Consider the following 18,970-nt stretch of genomic DNA (forward strand, 5'->3'; position numbering starts at 1 on the left):
AAGCCCTGTTCCCCCAGTCTCTCCCCATTAGAGATGTTCAGACCCCAAATCACCTTTGTGGCCCTTCACAGAGCCCTCTCCACCAGCTCCATGTCTTTCTCATACTGAGGAGCCCAGAACCGGACACAGCATCCCAGATGTGGCCTCACAAGGGGTAGGATTGTGTGTGCTAAGGGTGCAGCCATGCTCAGAGAGCTGAGAGAGGGAAATTCTTCAGCAAAACACCCTGCACACCACGAGTGCAAATATGGAAAAAGCACTACGAGCCAACCCTGGGCAATGCAAAGTCACTGTTCAAGAATGACCATGGCACAGCATCACCCAATACAGAATAGCACCAAAGAAAAGAAAAAAAATCCTACAAATTCAGCTAATACATATATTTTTTTAAATTTATTCTTGGGCAAAGCTATCTCTGGGAGAATGTTTAGCTGCCTTATGGCTCTCCAACACTTAAAGAAAATGTAAAATTATCCTGTATTTGCTATTTACTAGCCCCCTGCTGCCATGGGACTGTCGATCGGTCCCAGCAGATGGTGCTGTGATCCTTCTCCTGCTCAGATAATTCCTCCTTTCTGAGCATCGAACCTCCTGCAGCCAGGATGTGAGCTGGGGCCAGGCACACGCAGCTCCAGGGAAGCTGCAGCTGTGGGTACACCCAGAGCTCACCTGGGTTTGGGTCTTCCCTGTCCTTGGCGGCCCCAGCCATCCCAATCTCCCTATGGAGGTCTTTGCAGTACCTTCATGTTCCTAGGAAGAGATGGGTCTGCACCCGAGTTTATTGCTTCACATAAAGGTGCATCCCTGGCTGAAGGATGTAAAACCTGTCAGCAAGCTCTTTCCTCCATCTGCAAGCATGCAGATTGTCAGGATAGGTGTCTGCATTTTAGCAAAGGTAAGGTGCTGAGATTCACAGGAAGGACGGTTCAGCCTGGCAAGCTTGAGGCTTCAGTGCACTGCAGAAATTCACTGACTGTGCAGCCCCTGCCCAGATCAGATCCAATGCTGCCTTCAGATGGATGGGTTTCTTTTCCCTCAATTAGCTTTGTCCAACAGTGAGGTCAGCTACCTAAAAATGACATCAGCACCCCCACACAGCAACAGCCTATTTACAGTCTGAGCTCTGCACACAAGTAGAGGACAGATAAATCAAGGCTCAGCAGGGCTCAGAAAGGGAACTTTGCACTGGGGTTGTTTATGGTTTCTGTTTCCCTGCTATTTCATCCCTGACAGCAACAGGTTTGTGTTTCCCTGTGCCCTCCCAAAGGTATTGTAAACCCCAGCCAGTTCACATTTGTTAAATGCTTGAGATTTGCAGTTAAAAGACCGAAGTAGATTTAAACATATACATATAACTACACACCACATCACTGAAATAAACTCCAGTGAGTAGTCATACCTAAGACCAACTGCTCACCAGACCACTGCCTCCCTGTAGCCCATTTTGCTTTAACTCATGCTGCCTCATCAATAGATTTCATAATCTGAATTTCAGCCGTTTATAGCACTCATCCAAATGGGTTCTGTGTGTGCCTACAGGCAGCAGAGTATAAACTCCCAGGGAGACATTAAACATGGCTATACTGGTGAGGTTATGTCCTCTGGGCAGTAAGGCTACTAGGACAAAAATAAGCCTCCTTTTGTGCCTGGGGTGTAAAGATAAACATGCTGGCAGGTACCTCAGTACTGAATAATACAAAGGTGAAGAATTTGTGATAAATATTTCTTCAACACCTTGTCTATGGGGCATTTTCAACTCAGAATTAAGATGAGTCTGTGGAACAGCTCTACAGTCTTTGGTGCAAGAAAAGCCAGTGTATTTTCTGGTTGTTCCTCTTGACAAAGCAAGAGCCAGCAGTGGTTTTGGGCTATGAAGATTAGAGTGGTTTCACATAATACCAATACCCTAACTTTGGACCTAGTCCACTGGGATTATTAATAAGGTAATGCATAACATATGTCAAAGCAAAGGCTGTCAAATCTGCCTGACAACTGTTCCCATCTCAATCATATGGACTGGCAATGGGGGCAGGTTTTTTCCATAATGTAAAGCAATTCCTACCAACTGCAGATTGCACCTCACAGAAGGCTCAGTTTCAAACAGATGCCAGACTCTCACTGTTCATCTGGAGAGAGACACAGTACGTGAACAGAGTGAAGAACTCGTGATTCAAAATAAACTCTTCCTTTTCTTAGCAGCAGAGGCAGTGCAGAAGTGCAGAGTGCTCACCTGTGGGTACCGTGGGCTCCAGCAGGGCTGGAATTTCACAGTCCTGAGTCTCACTGAAACTCAGAAACTCCTGAGATTCACAGTGGCAGCAGCACAGGCAGGTTTGTGCATGTAACCCCTTTCCATTCCAAGAGATGATGGACACAGTGCCAGGAGGCTGAGGGACATTCCAGAGCCAGTCCACAGGGGAGGGGACTGCTGCCACTGTGTGTCAGAATGAAGCCCATGTGCTGTGCAAGGACCAGGATGAGCATGAGACAGGACAGCTAAGAATTACTTTTGTACACACATTAATTTATATATTATCAGAAATAAGTGATTGTTTTGTTGTTGAGGAATTCTTTCCCCATTTAATTTTTAGGGAAAAAAATCCCTAAATTTTTTTCCCATCATGAACAGTTACTGCAAACATTTCTCCAAATGTGTCAGTGAAAAGACTGTTCCTGGTAGACCTGTCACAAACAGATTTGTCCCATTAATAAGTTAGAGAGGAAAAAAAGAGCTCACATGGAACAGACATTTGCAAGGCTTTTATCATTTGGCCAGAGAGCAAAACAGGACATCAAGGAATCAACATCAAATATATCTGCAGGAGCAGCACTGCACTCGGAGTACCACTAATGCTTCAGGGCTTGCTCCAGGATGTTCTCATCCAGCACCTGGTGAGGGAGAGTCACCCTCAGGGAGCCATTTTCCTTCATGGCCTGGCAGATGGTTTCATAAGCAAAGGCATTGCCCGACCAGCAGCGCCTGGCGACCTGTCAGACAGCAGAACAGAGGGTGCAAAAATCAGACTTTCCTCTTGCCACATGTTTGTGCAAAAACTGGCACCCAACTCATGACAATTAATCCTTCAACCCTCTGCCAGGTTTTAATTTCCCTTCTGATTTTGCAAGTCATTTTTGTAATACTTCATTTTTATGAGTAGTATTTGGGTGGATGTGGTACTTTTCCATGCATAACATTGGAGAGATAAACACTGGTAGAGCCAGGTACCTTGTAAACTTACAAAACTCTCTCACCAAAAATAATTGTGCACTCCATCCCAGCTCTGTAAAACTAGAACTAGCTTTGGATAACAGTATCATTTTAAGCAGTCAATGCTTTTGTAGTGGGATAAATATTTTAAAAGGAAAATGTCACTTCAGCGCATTTTCAACGATGAAATCAAAGAGCCAAATTCTCTGCCAGCATGTAAGGATGAAATTCTACCAACAGCCAGAGAAATCATAAACCCCTTTTCCATCAGCAAAACTCTGTGTTTTGATCTGTGTACAATCAAGATTTCCCCCCCCCCGCCTTCAAAAAAAAAAAACCCTAATAATAAAGTATACATATATGAGTTTTGCTTACTCCATTGGAAACATCCCAGCTGAGCATCATCTTAGCTCGTTCTTCAGCTTCCTTGGACCCATCCAAAACCAGGCCAAATCCCCCATTGATCACTTCACCCCTAAAAAAAAAATAAGAGAATCAAATAAAAATAATTCAAACCAATACCATAAAATTTACAGATTTTTTTCAGGAAAAAAATTACAGCATTTTTTGTACTGCAAGAAGAGGGATGAGAATACAGAAATTATTCTGAATAAGAGACTATCAGTGATGTTTTATACTTATGATAAAAGAAAAAGAGTGTTTAGCAGGCAAAGGCCTAATTTCCTGACCTGCAGCAAACCTAGTCCACCTTTCTTGTAACACTCAGCTGGGAGTCAGGATCTGCTCTGAGCAGGGATACCAAAAATTCAGCTTGCTCTGTATCTCCTGAGTCCTGCACTTGTATTGGCTCTAAAAACAGGTGGAGAAAGGTTAACAGGTCTGATGGGCCAGAGATTTACCTGCCTCAGGGTGTTTTTAAAGGTTCAGCTCCTCATGTTTGCTGCACCACATCTAGCCAGGATCGTGAGGGTGACAGTGTGCTTACAGCAGCAGGCAGATGGATCTATTTATATTCTCTTGGGACAAATGGCAAAGCATAAGCATTTTATTAAAAAAGTGTTAACCACCACTTAATGCACATCTGCCTCAATGATTTCCAAAACCATCATTCATTTTGTATGAGATACAGAGATGTTTAAAGACATTCAGTGCCAACTTTTCAGGAAGCAGACTTATTGGCAGGAGAAGAACAGAAATATGTTAAAATGAACAGATTATTCTTGGGAGAAATAAGAGTCTGGTTTTAAAGGACAGGGAAAACACGTAGAGGAAAACATCTTGTCTGACTTCAGAGTCTGGCCTGCTCAGCTCCCATTCCATGGCATATGGTGAATAGTGGTGGATGCAGCTGGGAGATTAATCTTGCTGTAAATCTGTGAGAGTTCTGGCATTGGAGCTCAGCATCAGCAATACCTGAGGGACAGGGCACATCATACAGCAGCACACAGTATGAGACACTAATGGAAATCCCTGAAGGGAGGATTTTGTCCTCTGAGTTTTACAGTTAATATAAGTTTACAAAATTTACATAGAACAACATCAGACATGCCCATTAATCAGATAGGAGATGAGAGTCTTCCAGTCCAGGAAGGAATTGCTTCTTAATGTGTATTTTCTAGCAGTAACTTGAGCTTCTGAGGAAATAGGGAATTGAGGCTAAACTAGAGCCTCACAAACCTGAGATCTAATTCCTGAAACTAGAGCTCACATTTTCTCAGTTTCAATGGAATGTTGTTACTCATGTGACGTTAATTGCATTTCAGTACCTGTGTGTTAAGTAGGACCCAATCACAGAGCTCATCTGGAGCCCTGAGTTCCTTGCTCTCATCATCATCACATCAAATTCATTCTCTGAATTCTCTTCACTTTTCCATTATCAGATATGCCACTATAACAAATGCATTTTCTATGAAAGGCAGAGTTGTCTTAAAAGTGACAGTTCTCACAGCAGAACATCACTGAATTAACTAAGTTTTTTAACTGGAAAATTTGAAACAGTCATATTTTCAATTGAGATGTTTGAATATTGTAAGATCTGACTCTTCAAAATAAAATTATTATTTTTGATTGACACTGTCAACTCTTTTCAGCCTGAAATTTAATTCCCAGGATGTTTGCACTGTGTCAAGTCTTTCACTAGTTCTGCTCTTAGTTTCATCTGGCTATGAGTACAAACAGCCAAACATCTGTATTTCTTGCAAATTCTACTTTTTGAATAGCTCATGTTGTTACTGTCCTCTCCAAAAGAGGGGACCAGACTGGATGACAACAAATGTAATTGTGCCAGGGCCAGTTGGTCCACCATACTCTGCTGCTCCTGTGTACAGAGGCCAAAGAACAGAGCACTGCTCTTTACTGTCAGAGTCCAAAGCCACAGAAACCTCTGGACCAGTGTTTTATAAAGACATTCCATAGAGGAAGATGATGTTCCTTCAGTGGCAAAAATTCTCTCTCTGTCCACAGAATCCCAAAGATCATCCTGTGAAGCTTAAGCATGAACAAGGAGCATCTGATCTACTTGCACTTTAAAAATGTAAATTTAAATTTTTAAATTTATCTTTAAAAAGGTACATTTAAATCCTTTCCATCAATTTCGATGGAGTTACTCCAGTGCAAATCAGAATCACTCACCAGGATCTGTTCTACTGCCTGAAACCACTGCTACATTAAATGCCAATGTTTGTTATGATGGATTTTCTAGAAAAACTTCTCTCTGCCTTCATTAGCATTGGTTCACATTTTCAGGTAATTAAAGAAACATGTGGCATTTTGACCTAAGCTACCTCCTATAATTTCCAGATGTCTCCTCCTAAGATGATCAAAGAAAACAAGGCCTCTCTCACAATCAAGATGTCACACTGTCAACAGTGCAGATGGATTCTTAAATTGCTTCTGCCTTTTTGTTACTACAGGTTATCCAGGCTCTGTGCTAATAAACATTCTGCTGCAAACAAACAGGCAGCAAAAATTAATAACAACCATTTGCTGCAATTATAGTCCAGACTATGTTAATCTTAAGTCTCTCCCGGAGTACATGTGATGCAGATTCCAGCTAAATAAATATTAATCCTGCCTTTTCTGCTTGTCCCACAAGGCTGTAACAGAAAATAAAGGATGTAAAAGGCACTTGTGCAGTCTCAAAGGGCACACACAGAGATCTGCCAGCAGTTCCAGGCAAGCCCAGCCTCTCCAGGAAGGACTGGCAGCTAAACACAGTGCAATCACTCATTTCTGAAATCCCGGGGCAGAACCTTGCCAATAACAACAGGATTTCACTCTAATCACAGGTAATTTTGTTTATAAATACATGTAAACTTTCACTTTCACATGTCCAAATCAGCTGATGACAAAAAGAGTTTATGAAAGACATGGAGATTTCTTTATGGTAAAGTCAGGCGGATTTTTAGTGCCCCAGAAAAAGCTCTTAGAGAAAAAGCAAAACAGGATAAAAAACTTAAAAGCATCTATCTTTTCCAGGCAAAGAAAGCAATGTTTTATGGCTGGGGATTGTTTTTCTTCTTTTGCCCCCTTTTAATTACTCCTGTATCTCCTCAGAAGGCAAAGGGGTGCAGCCCTCTCACCTGGCAGGTGGTTAAGCCAGGAGGAGCCACCTGCCTGGCCTGGCTTTGGGGCTCTCCAGGCCAGGACATTGAGTGACACCACACGGTCCCCACAGCTGGGCCTCAGCATGGGGCTTGTGGAGGCTCTGCAGACACACACCTGATCTGCAGGCCCTGCATTCTGCACTGAGGCACAGCAATTTATTCACAGAGGGCTGTGCTGCTCCAAGAACAAGACAAGCAGATACTATTCAGCCACCAAGCAGCCAAAGGAAATGACAAAAAGGAGAACCAAACCCTGTTTTTCCAGAGATATTTTGATTTCATTGAATAGCCACACACTAATTTTCTGATGCTTTACATAAATTACAGCATAAATCTGCTCTGCCTTGTGGCAAAGTTTCTTTTAATGATGTAACTCAAGTTACAAAACAACTAAAACAGTAACTGAAACAGTAAACTGAAATTGCAGTGTGGTCAGGGCCAGTTTTCTAGAGCTAAGGGCAGTCTCACCATTCAGCCAAGCTGTCATTGAATGGCAGAGAGGGCTAAAAGTGTCCTGGAAGGATTGGCCTTCGAAAGACCAGAGAGGAATAGGATCATTTGTATCCTTTGAATTAAGCATCCTCAATGCACAGAACATTTGTGGCATAAGCAATTATTTTAGCAATTATAATAATTATAATTATCATAAAAATATCCCAAGTACTTGGCACAACATGTTTTGAAAAGTGATTTGCTTTGATGTATTTCATAAGCAGATATTTTAAAAGGTTAAATTCAGCTGAGGAAATTAAGACAGATCTTGTCTGCTGCTACCTCTGGAGCCTCAGACTGAGATGACCAGAGCAAGGAGACATTCTGGTATGTGTTTTCCATTCAGAATTATGGAAATTGTGAATGAAATCATGGCTGTGGGTCCTCATCACTGAAATCAGCAAAGTCAAATCTTCACTCCATGTGCTTAAGTCCTCAAAGCTTTCTTTTCCCACTGTTCAGTTTTGCTCTCTTGCACCCTTCTATGCAGTATTTACGTCACAGAAATCAAAGGAATTAAAAGTACAGCAAGGGAGTTCTTCAGCTGACCTGAAGGGATATTTTCTAGATTCAGCTCATCCAGATGAATAACAATTATCATAAAATGTCTCTGAGGATAACATCTGCTACAAGTTCTTTGACTTGCTGTTTTTGGCATATTCCAGCACTGTTTGAAACAGGGAAGTATGAAGGTTCAGCACAGTATTTAACAGAAGGTTCTGCCTCTTTTGACTGCTGACACCACCAAATGAAGACATGACTGTAAAATGGGAGAAGCTTGGCTGGAATATGCTGGAAAGTACAAACCAGAAGTAAAGACTGCAGTGTGGCCAGGCTTTCCCACCTCCTGCAGCTCTGCCAACCCAGGTAGCCTTTCAGTGGCAGATGGAGATTAGTTTCCATTTCCATATAGATTATTTCTTTCACTCTGCTTTTCAGTTTAGGCAATTGTCTTAGCTCTGCTTGTCAAGTGAAGGAGATGTTTACTTGGCTGTGGTCTTTAATGCTACTGGGCACAAGCAGGGAGAGAAAATCTGGGGGGTTTGCTGGCACCTGAGCTGGTTTGTCCCAATAACCCCTCATGCACTGCAGCAGAGGAGCACTTCTATTGGGGTCCCTAAGGTCACAGGTTTAAATACAGCTTGAGAGGAGACCTGAACACAATCCATCCAGTGACACTCTTGCTGTGCCTGTGTGAAGACAGTGGTGGAAAAAAAACACCACAGCAGACTGTCCTTGTCCATCAAATTAAGTTCTTCAAACTGTGCTGTGGCCAGTGTTCAAAACACTTTTCCTGGACATATGAGCATTAATTAGAAAAAGAGTCATACAGCACCATACTTTGCTTGTCCTTTCAGTCCTCGATTCCAAGCCCATCCTTCCCACCATCACAAGAGAGTTCTCCTCTGGTACCACACATCTTCTCAGCAGTTCTGTCTCTCCTCCCCACACACACTCAGCAGTAGGAGCAGGATTCAGGGCCCAGCTTTAGGAACACAAACCAGCTCTCACCAGCCAACGCCGCCCCCGTTGTGCAGCGCGACCCAGGTGGCTCCTCTGAACGCGTCTCCCACGAAGTTCTGCACTGCCATGTCTGGGGGGAGAGCAAAGGGGTTACTACCCATGGGCCACACTCATTTCTGTGCTGTGCTCTCCCCCTCCCACCAACACCTCCACTGGGGCCTTGGAAAAGCAGGGTTGGAGTCAGGTTTTACTCACAGCTTGTCTCAGATATATACTTATAGTATTTGTGGGGACCCTCGTGGCAGGAAGGAATGATGAATCTGACTCCATCTTCTCAGAAGGCTAATTTATTATTTTATGATACGATACTATATTAAAGAACACTAAACTGTGCTAAAGAATACAGAAAGGATACTTACTCAATGCTAAAAAGATAATGAAAACTCATGACTCTCTCCAGAGTCCCGACACTGCTTGGCACTGCTTGGCCAAAGAGTCAAAGCAACTCACACCAGAATCCAATGAAACAATCACCTGTGGGTAAACAATCTCCAACCACATTCCAAAGGAGCAAAACACAGGAGAAGCAAATGAGATAATTATTGTTCTCCTTTTTCTCTGAGGCTTCTCAGCTTCCCAGGAGAAAAATCCTGGGCAAAGGGATTTTTCAGAAAATGTGAATGTGACACACACTGAACATCTCAGTCCTGGGAGTAACAGGTAAGAGAGATCTGTCTCCCACCCTGCCCTGACTTTAGAGGGAACAAATGCCAGTTTTACTCTGTGGGTTATGAGGGTGCTGGTGATTACTGCATTTGTGCTCCCACACAGGCAGCTGAAGGAGCTGCCACTCTTCAGCTCTGAGATACTTCAGGCTGGAGAGAAAGACAATGCACTCCTTTGGGGTACCTTGTCATGTAAGGACAGGCTGGACACATCCATGTGTGTGGATTCAAAACAGGCAGGACACCTGGAACACTACACACCTTGCACTTCTCACACATCTGAAATATTTTCAGATTGGAGTGCAGTTACTTCAGCCCTGTGCAGAAAGGCAGCCTAAAGCTAAGGAGGTGCATTTTGGGGACAAAGTTGGGATGAAAATTATATCCACCCCAATTCTCTGAACATGTCAGACTTTTTCCCTGAGCAGGAACAGCTGAAACCACTAAGAAGGTTTGTCTAGAATAAGCCCTAAAGAAATATAATACGTATTTGTTCAGCAAACGAATACAATTTGATTAATGCATGGTTGCCATTGAATTGTTCACTAGAATTTTTTATGCTCACTGCAATTTGTGCTAAAGCATATACCCAGAGAGGTGGAAAGAGATGCACACAGAGAATAAGAATAAAATTTACTGAAAACATACAGAGTTAATTCAGGAAAGATTCAATACATATTTTGCAATATTTTTAACAGGAAAAATAAGAAAAACAGTTATATCTCCACCATCCACATCTGCAGACCCACAGTTATGCGCCTGATGGAAAAATGAGTTTACTTGAGTGCTAATCTATGTTAAACCCTTTCGAAAGCTCCATTATGGCATCTTTTATCTGACATTCTGTCACTTTAAGAATGCAATTATCATAATTACAGTGCTGTCGAGATTGAATGGGAGAGATCTGAATCTCCATCTTCTATAATGTACAGATTTTCTCCTCAGCCTCTGGCCTGATAAGAGTGGAGCTTGGACAAGGAGTGAACTAACAATGCAATAACTTGCTGCTCCTTGGCTTTGATAAAGGTCACTGGCTGCAAATGTCTGTGCTGAAATACACCTTGCAGAGCAGCAATGACCCATCAGGCTGAGGTACTTCAAAACAAAATGAGACAAACATTCTGGAAACTGTGTGTTAAAGAGGAGCAAATTTCTCCCAGACCAGCTCAAAAGTTGTGTTAAAACAACAGGATAGATGGAAGAGAGGAAGACTATGATGTTCTTTTATTGCCTCCAGAGGCTCATCTGGTAAAACAGATTTAGGCTAGGTTCTAAAGACCAGTGATATCAGTGGCCAACAGGCTTTAGATAAGCCCTTGAAAAAGCCAAATGGATCACATAAATCACAAAATGCAAAAAAAATCAGAAAGCGTGATAAGCAATAGGGTTTAGCAAGCCTTGTTTCTATTGCCCTCTTCTGAGGGCATTGCCAGATGATTACTTCTGTTGCCAAGATGGAGACATTACTTTGAATTTCTGTTCTTTGTGCAGCTGCACCATTTTCTCTCAGCTTGTCAGAAACAAAGACTATTCAAGGCATCTATTTGCCCTATTAGAAGTAGCCAACATGCTCAAAAAGTGGCACTGATGGACACAGTTAAAAGCCTCATTTCACCAGGAAATCCAGTTAACAGGGAACTTTCCTCCTTGAAATTGAGCCATAATTTGGTTCTATTATGAATTCCCATAATGGAAGTAATTCAATATGCTCAGCTTCCTCTATCATAATTTCTCCTTCTACAGCAGCAGATCCTCCAATCTCACACCTCTTTGTGATTGTCAGCTCATAACACAGGGAAACACCACGGGGCTAGAGCTATTACCCTAATTTCCACTTTACAGATGGAAAATTGAGGAAGATTTAGGATTAAAAAGTGCTTAGTGCTTTATCCATTTTTAGGTCTCCTGATATTTCTTGGGTTTATTTCTCTAAAAGATGGCTTCACAAACTGAAAAGCAGAGTCTGGTTAGCTCAGGTCATTTGTGCAGATTTAAAAGCTCCTTTTGTAGAGCAAATCTACATTTGCCCACAGTGAGACTTTAAGTGAGCAGCAAGGCCTAGCTTTTATTCTTATGCCTTTACTATCAATATTGCCTCATGACCAGAAAAGCTCCTTTCAGAAACTCCAGACTGTTTTCTTGAGTCCTCGGGTAATGAAATGAAAACAGCTGTGAACATCTTGGCTTTCAGCAAAATATTATTATAGACCTGATTTTGAGTTTGTGGATTCCAAGGAAATCAGGCTGTAATCAAATCACCTTTTTGAAATAGTGAGATTCCAAATTAAAATCAAACAGAAGATACAATCCTCTGAGACTGCTCTCCATTTGCATTCAGATACATCTGGTGCACTCTCATGGAATTTCCAGCAGTGTTCAGGACCTCTCCTATGTAACCAGCTCCACATTCATGTCTGTATTGTTAAATCCCACAAAGCTTCTCAGGAAATCTGATTAATTGGGATTAAAGGGTGTTTTTTAAACAAAAACATTTTAAAAATGTTGCATTAAAAAAAAAAGCTATTTCTGTTTCAAAGCCATTTCCTTGCTGGCCCAGGCAGACAGGCCTCAGCTGTTGCACTGACCTGCACAAAAGGCTGATCCATCATAAATGTTGGATGTTTCCCTGAAAGGGCTGTCAGTCCCACTCACATCATGGTGGTCTCTACTGAGGACCACTGGAGCCTGGAAAAAGCCAAGGAGAAGACAGTGGAATCCTTCAGACTGACACTGCTACTGAGGACATAATCTGCTCAATTCACTTCTGTCTTTTCATATTTGGGGCCCTGCTAAGGAGTTACAGTCCCTGCTTTGTGCTCTCTGCAAATCACAGAATGATATGTGGTGCTTGTAGGTGCCCAAACAGAAAATTAGACAGTCTCATCATGAAACACAAGTTCAGAGTTCCTAAACTCATCTCTCTCCTGTGGCAGAGGACAATAGTGGTGGCAGGCAGAGAGGACTGAGCTCTAACATGAACTGGCCCCATGTAAATGACAAACACTTCTGCTGCTCTCAGTGCTTGAAGCTTTCTCCTTTCCCACCTGCCTCCCCAGCCTCAGATATTAAACTCAATTAGCAGAGCAAATCAAGACAAAAGAGACAAACCTTAATCTTCCCTTCAGAAATGGCTCTGTTAATAGCCACAGCTATGGACACACGCCCCTTCTGATCAGAATACAAGATTCTGGCTTGAGAGCCAACGACCTGGAAAAGAAAAGTGACAGAAGGATAATGTTCTCTGCCACTGGCTTATCTTCAGATCCCAGATGAATGGAGTCACAGGAGTGACCCCTTTCCTTCCATAGAAGAAAGTGCAGATTATTTCTTCACCAACATCCAGCTTCCAGAAAAAAAAAAATTAAAAACCCTCTTTGAACTTAGTTTTATCTTCACTCACACAATCCATGAGATGTATTTCTGTATTCAGCTGCCACAGCCCAGTAAATTCCACTTTTTAATTTAACCTGATTGCTAGGCTATAATCCCCCTATCAACAAATCGCTTAACCAGCAGCTGAGAAGCAGAGGTTTGGAACTGGAGATGGTGGGCTGGAAGAGAAATGAAATGTGGCAAGGAACATCTGTCCTGCACAGCTCTGCTGTGCTTCCAGACTGGGAGAGCACAATGAGCTCTACAGCATCACTTGTTGGCTTCACAGGGAGAGCCTGTCTGAAAAGGAAACCACAGGACGATCCACTTGTGTCCTGCTTCCCACAGGGCAGAGGGATGGCAGCTCTTCAACCCTGTCTCCTGTTTGGGAAAGGGTTTGGGAACTGCACCTGTGAGGGGCTTGGTCCGCAGCAATGCCAAGAGGAATATTCTGAATACCACTGTGAAAGAAAGGTGGTTACAACTGGGGTGGAGGGTGAATCACATGTATGTTTCACTCCAGATACAAAAGTAGATATTGCTGGATTATTTTAATATTTCCAGATGAGAAAGTGAAGAGGAAGAGCTGCTTCAGCTCAACCTAAAATCCTGCTGTGAAGAGAAGGGTTTCAATTGTCAGCCCAAAAACTACAGAGTGTGTTTTCATTCCTGTCCATCCCTGCTTTTCCCCCCAGCCCTCAGTTCCAGGAGCAGCCCATCTGCTGCAGGAGGCTGTGCACTCACCAAGCTGTGCCTGCCGGCTTCCCGAATCCAGCGGATGTTGTCATGGTACTGCTGCTTCACAGATGTGCTCACTTGGGAGAGAAAACAAGGGAAAATACAGCTTGAAATTAATGCAATGTGTTCTAAATTTACTTTAATTCATCTGGCAGCACTAGGGAGTCACATTGTGCTCTCAGATACAAGCGTGCATATAGGAAATGCTGTATAAAGTTCTCTGTGCAGCTGATGCAGCAACTGCTTTATTATTTAGAGAAAGGTACAGGATGCCACTCAGGGCACAGCTGGAATGGTAACTCCCATTTGGATGTTCAGCAAACTAAATTAAAATGAAATATGGTTTACATGTACTATCCATTTTTGGTCACCTGTTTTACTGCCTACTAAATGCCAATCTATTACTAATCTTTGTTAACTTAGCTGTTTCATCAAACTCCATGACATTGGGTACTGCAATCCAGCCTTGTACCACATAGTGAATAACTCCCTTGAGGCAGCCAGCAGAAATTCTCAGAAGTAGCTTGCAACACACCCTTGAGGATAGGTTACACCAATGAACACCATATCTGGGACACAGATTTACAGCACAGCAGTTATTCTGTACAATGTGGTCCTTGGATGTTTTTGTATCAAGATAAAACTGAAGCCTTTTATCCAATGAAGAGGTTTGTTGCTTCACATTTCTATGGAACAAAAACTGCACGGGAAAATTTATTATTTGGGGGTTACTTTATACATCAATCCAGCCTACACCTTATTTAGATGTATATGTTACCTAAGAAGACAATTATATATGTCAATTATATATATAATTTAATATATATAATATTAAATTATATATGTTAGCATTCTCCAGCTTCTCTTTTCATTTATATGTCTCATTCTAACTCAAACTAAAAAGGAACAAGAATATATTTCAAGTGAAAGATCATGAAATATGGCACATATCAGTCAGCCACATGGTGACCTCAGCACAATCAGCTGCCTCCAGAGGCACAGCACCATCTGTAGCGAGTCACAAAAGGGATAAGGGGTAAGTAATGGGACAGAGGTGTTTTGGGGTCCTCGTTTAGGAGGTTTTACAGCTCAGATGGGGTTACAGTGCCTGAAGAAGTTACTGTCTGTAAGCTCTCTGTGGGCTAAGCTGTGTCACATTACCTTGCCCTGAGAGTCACGCTCAGCTCCCAGGGCTCAGCTGAGGGACAGCACAGGGACCTGTTCTTGCCCTGGAGTTTCAAGGCAATCATCTCTGCAGATGCAAAGACAGAAATGTTCTCTGTTACTCTCCAGCTCTGAGCCCTTTTCATGGTAAATTATAACATACAGGTAACTTATGTTTCAAGGTCAAGCTGGAGAAACTGCACACTGCTAACTTGAAATTGTCCCTGAGAGGAGTGTTTGGGCTACTGCTGCTGCACTAGGCAGTATGACAGCAGTTAGGGAGGGTAAAACTAGAAAAAGGTAAGAGGAAAGTGTTAGAAGCTTACAGTGAACCTGTGTTAAACTTATTGTTCAAGGGAAATGAAAAATATGCTCATTCCTGCAGAGGCAGGCCTTCCATACCAAGAGCTTTAATGATCCTAAAGAGACCTGTCAGTGCTCAAGGGGCTGGCTCTAAGTGATAGCTCCTAAACTCCACAGTGAGGATTAACATGTCAGCACTTCACTTTGCAGGGAGTGAAAGATGAAACAGCTGCTAGTTCTGTCCTAATAGGATTGTGCTGCCACTCAGAAGCTTTAGGGAAGAAGCCTGTAGAAGGTGATGGGCACTGTTCACTTAGGTCGCCATAGATGGGTAATGGGAGTTCATTGGAATATCTCTAAAAAACCCAACAAAACAAAACCAAAACAGAGAATGGGTTCCTTTTCATCACTTTTATAAGATCTATCAGAGAATACTTAGCATATTTTATACTTCACAGTGCACAGACTTACAGAAAAGATCTTACAGAGGAAAATATCTACAGAAGTCAGATGAGAATACTGGCTACAAGGACCTATCCCAACACAGCACATCTGTCCCTTCCAGCCAGCCCCAATAAACAGTTGGATTCCATCAGTTATCCCTGGGGAAGTGAGGAATACTCCCTTTTATTTAGTCTTATTTCCTGCAATTGAGAAAATGTCACCATTTTTTTTTAGAAAGACTTCAACTTTATAGTAACTCCATGTATCTCATTTGCTAAACTCCTGCCTCCACCTTCCCATCCCAACAGGAATGTGGTTTGGAGTCAGACAAGCAATTATATTGCTTCTGGTATTTCATAGGCCCTTGTACACACCTAGGGTTTAAAATACACTGAAAAGCACTGTGTATCCAGAGGAATTGTCCCAAGGAGCACAGAGACTGGCTCCCTCAGAGAGATTTACATTGTTCTGCATCCCCTCAGCCTTCAAACTACCACAGAGTTAAAAACAAGTTACACCCCAATCATCAGTGCTGCATCTCTCATGCAAAGGCCCTTTTAAAAGCTCAGGCAGCTTAGAAGTAGAAGCAGATTAATAAAATTAGATAAATCTCACAAAATCTGAAAGAAATTAATCTCCACAAAAGAAGAATGGTTAACAGTGGACTGAAGGCCAAGTTAAAAATTTAGACTTGGAATGCAACAGAGGTCAGCTCCATGGAGTTTTTACTAAGTTTGTAGAACAGATTCTTTCATAAATTTCAAAGGTAGGCTCAGATTTCAGATATGTATGTGTATGAGGCTATCCAGACCCTAAAATTTGGTCCAAACCCAAGCCTCATAAAAAGTGGATTGCAAGTGGATTATTCAAGAATATGTATGCATGAATGTCTATTTTCTGATCAAATTGTTTTTCTTTCTCTATTAATCAAATTCCCATTGTCCTGTAAAATTTAACAACAAATCAAATAGTAGCCTTACCCTTAAGCCTGTTTTCACCTGTTGGGATTTTTTATCTGCAATTTTTTTCATTTAAATTAAGAATATACAAGCAATTGTTCAATGCTTTTTGTTTGTGCAAGAGATTTCTCTCCCCAGCTTTACATTACAGCTATATAAACACCCACATACTCCTGTACACAGAATAACTGAATTATATCCCAGCCTTGCAATGCAAACCATCCAAAGGTCATACAATGGTTCAGTCCTGAGAGAAGATTTCTGGAATCTGCAGTGCATGGCAGAAAAATTACTGCAGATTTCTGAAGACAGATCCAGCAGTACAGTAATGGATTTCACCCTCCCTTCAATAAAGCCGAGGGACCAGGCTTAAAAACATGGAAGCTTCAATACCCACAGAACAGAGTAGGCACTTCTGAGTTATTGCAATGAGCTGGTTTTGCTTTAAACACAACTCATGCTCCAAGTGTTATTTCTTGAAAATGACTCCTAAGGAAAGATCAGGAGAATAGACAGAACCAAGGACCTTGCAAGGTCAGACCCACTCTACCAATAATTCACCTCTTGGGAGGAAAAGGAAGCTGGACACCAGCCTTACGTCATGGGAAGATAAGAGTAGTTTTATTCCAAATGAGAGACATCTGAATAGGGTATATCCTTTTCAAAAATATGACCCAGTGTTCTCCCAATGCTGATTCTTCCTGAACAAACAGGAAAGCATTCAAAATGTCCACACTTCTCTTTGTATTTCTATATCTGTCATGAAAAAAGCAACAAGTATTTCAATATTACCAGGGAAAAAATTATTAAGCTCTTGTTCTCAAAATATGGTTTGGGTTTCTGATCCCTTTCCTTTTGATCTGGAAGAATTCCTCAGAATTCAAGGATTATGTTGGTGATTCTGGAAAGCACAAAATCTGGTGCTCAAAAGAGAAGAGCTGAGGATTTCAGTGCTTGGGGACAGTGACAAGGCTTTGACCCTACTGTTTGGTAAGTGCAAGGGTAGGGAAAGGGGTAGGACCTTCCTCTCCATCCTGGGACACCAGGATTAATGTTTGCTGACACAAAATTAGCTTTGTCTCAGTTCCATTCATAAGCAGGGGATATCAGCAATAGTCCAGTTTCAGGGATGTGGAAGAGTGCAATTCCTAGATCCTAGAGTAGCACACAGAGCAATGCAGGTGTTCCAAACTGGTTCCACCAGTCAGTAGAAATAGCTGCCAATCTATTAACAAATGACAAAGAAGATCTCAAAATTGTAATCACAAAAAAATGACACTGGATGGAGCACCACACCCAGGAAACCTGGGTTTCCTGTCACTGATCTCCTTGCTAAACTTTTGAAAGCTTCCCTAGGTTTTTATACCTCATTTACCTGTGAGACAGGGGCAAAGCAATTTGACTCCTTAAATTACTCTTGTTGACCTGATGCTGAAAAATACTGATTGCCTTAAGGTTTCAAGGCAACAAAGTTTAAAAACACCTGTAACAAATAGAAAAGCTCTTAGCCAAAATTGCTTTGGGATCAACATCCCTGGTGGTTTTCTGTTCAGGCTGCACTTCTACTAGGAGTTTAAACAGCAGCAAGACTTCCTGCTTACATGGAACCTGAAGGCCCTGCTTTCCATGTTTTCAGCCAAAAGCCAGCACACATTCCAGCTCTGGGTTTCCTGTTCTCTCCAAAGCCCCCAGGTGGGGAGTGGGATGATTTCTCACCTCCCTGGTGGATGGAGTCCTCCAGCACTGCCATGGCAATGGAGTCAGTGGTAGCAAGGTCCCGTGGGTCACCTGAGGTACAAACCCAGCGGAATGGCCCAAATCCCAGGGAAAAAATGTCCCTGGGAAGAGAACATGTTTCATTAAGAGATAGTTGAAATTCTTTCCTTATTTATCCTGGCTGCTAGCAGTGCTTTTTCTTTCATTAGCTGGAGACAGAAGAATTTGAAACATTTTCAGTGCACTAATCTAAACAGAAGCATCAAGGACCATTAGCTGAGAAATTAAACAGTGGGGCTTCATGCAGCCATCCATTGGTATATAGAAGTATAGTCAGGTCAGAATTCTGATAGTCATGTTGGACAGTTCAAGTGCATCATCAGATGAACTGCAGCTTTCCTTCTGTTTCATCAAATATACTCTCCCTGCTGCCTGGTGTGGGTGTCCTTAACCCAGGCCAACCCTGAGTGCATCTGCACTGTCAGACAAGGGCAGGTTCTGAGCCCAGACTCATTTGCTGTCCACATTGTTTATGTACAATAGTGGGACACGCTTCGCTTGAGGGCCGGAAGAAAAGATCTAATCTGGTTGGGGCCTTACCCTGTGCTCAGGCTCTTATTCACATGGCATAGGCAAGCTAAGCATGAGTCAGAGGAAAATGAGTTACAAATCCAGTCCCTCAGCTGATCTCCTGAGCTCAGCTGTTTCCACAAGCAGCATGTACAGTGTGGCACAGCTGGTGACACGGGCAGAAGTGTGTCCTGTTTCCATCATGCTTGTAACTTCCGGGCACATGTACGGCTTGGATGATCTGGGATT

At 42.3% G+C, this 18,970-nt stretch overlaps 1 protein-coding gene across 1 annotated transcript in view; it reads right to left on the reverse strand.

Annotated features, from left to right (window-relative positions):
• Positions 1 to 2,558: 2,558 nt before the first annotated feature.
• The window catches only part of UROC1 (urocanate hydratase 1), a 36,200-nt gene continuing 19,788 nt past the window's right edge, over positions 2,559 to 18,970 (reverse strand). The window contains exons 14-20 of the mRNA XM_058812933.1: positions 18,152 to 18,273; positions 13,572 to 13,642; positions 12,564 to 12,662; positions 12,041 to 12,140; positions 8,779 to 8,860; positions 3,584 to 3,683; positions 2,559 to 2,988 (exon numbers count right to left, since the gene is read on the reverse strand). Coding sequence (XP_058668916.1) covers positions 2,848 to 2,988; positions 3,584 to 3,683; positions 8,779 to 8,860; positions 12,041 to 12,140; positions 12,564 to 12,662; positions 13,572 to 13,642; positions 18,152 to 18,273 — 715 coding nt within the window. The 3' untranslated portion in view covers positions 2,559 to 2,847. The remainder of the gene's footprint in view (positions 2,989 to 3,583; positions 3,684 to 8,778; positions 8,861 to 12,040; positions 12,141 to 12,563; positions 12,663 to 13,571; positions 13,643 to 18,151; positions 18,274 to 18,970) is intronic.

This window comes from Ammospiza caudacuta, chromosome 12 (genome assembly GCF_027887145.1).
Source record: "Ammospiza caudacuta isolate bAmmCau1 chromosome 12, bAmmCau1.pri, whole genome shotgun sequence".
In the NCBI taxonomy this organism is placed as follows: domain Eukaryota; kingdom Metazoa; phylum Chordata; class Aves; order Passeriformes; family Passerellidae; genus Ammospiza; species Ammospiza caudacuta.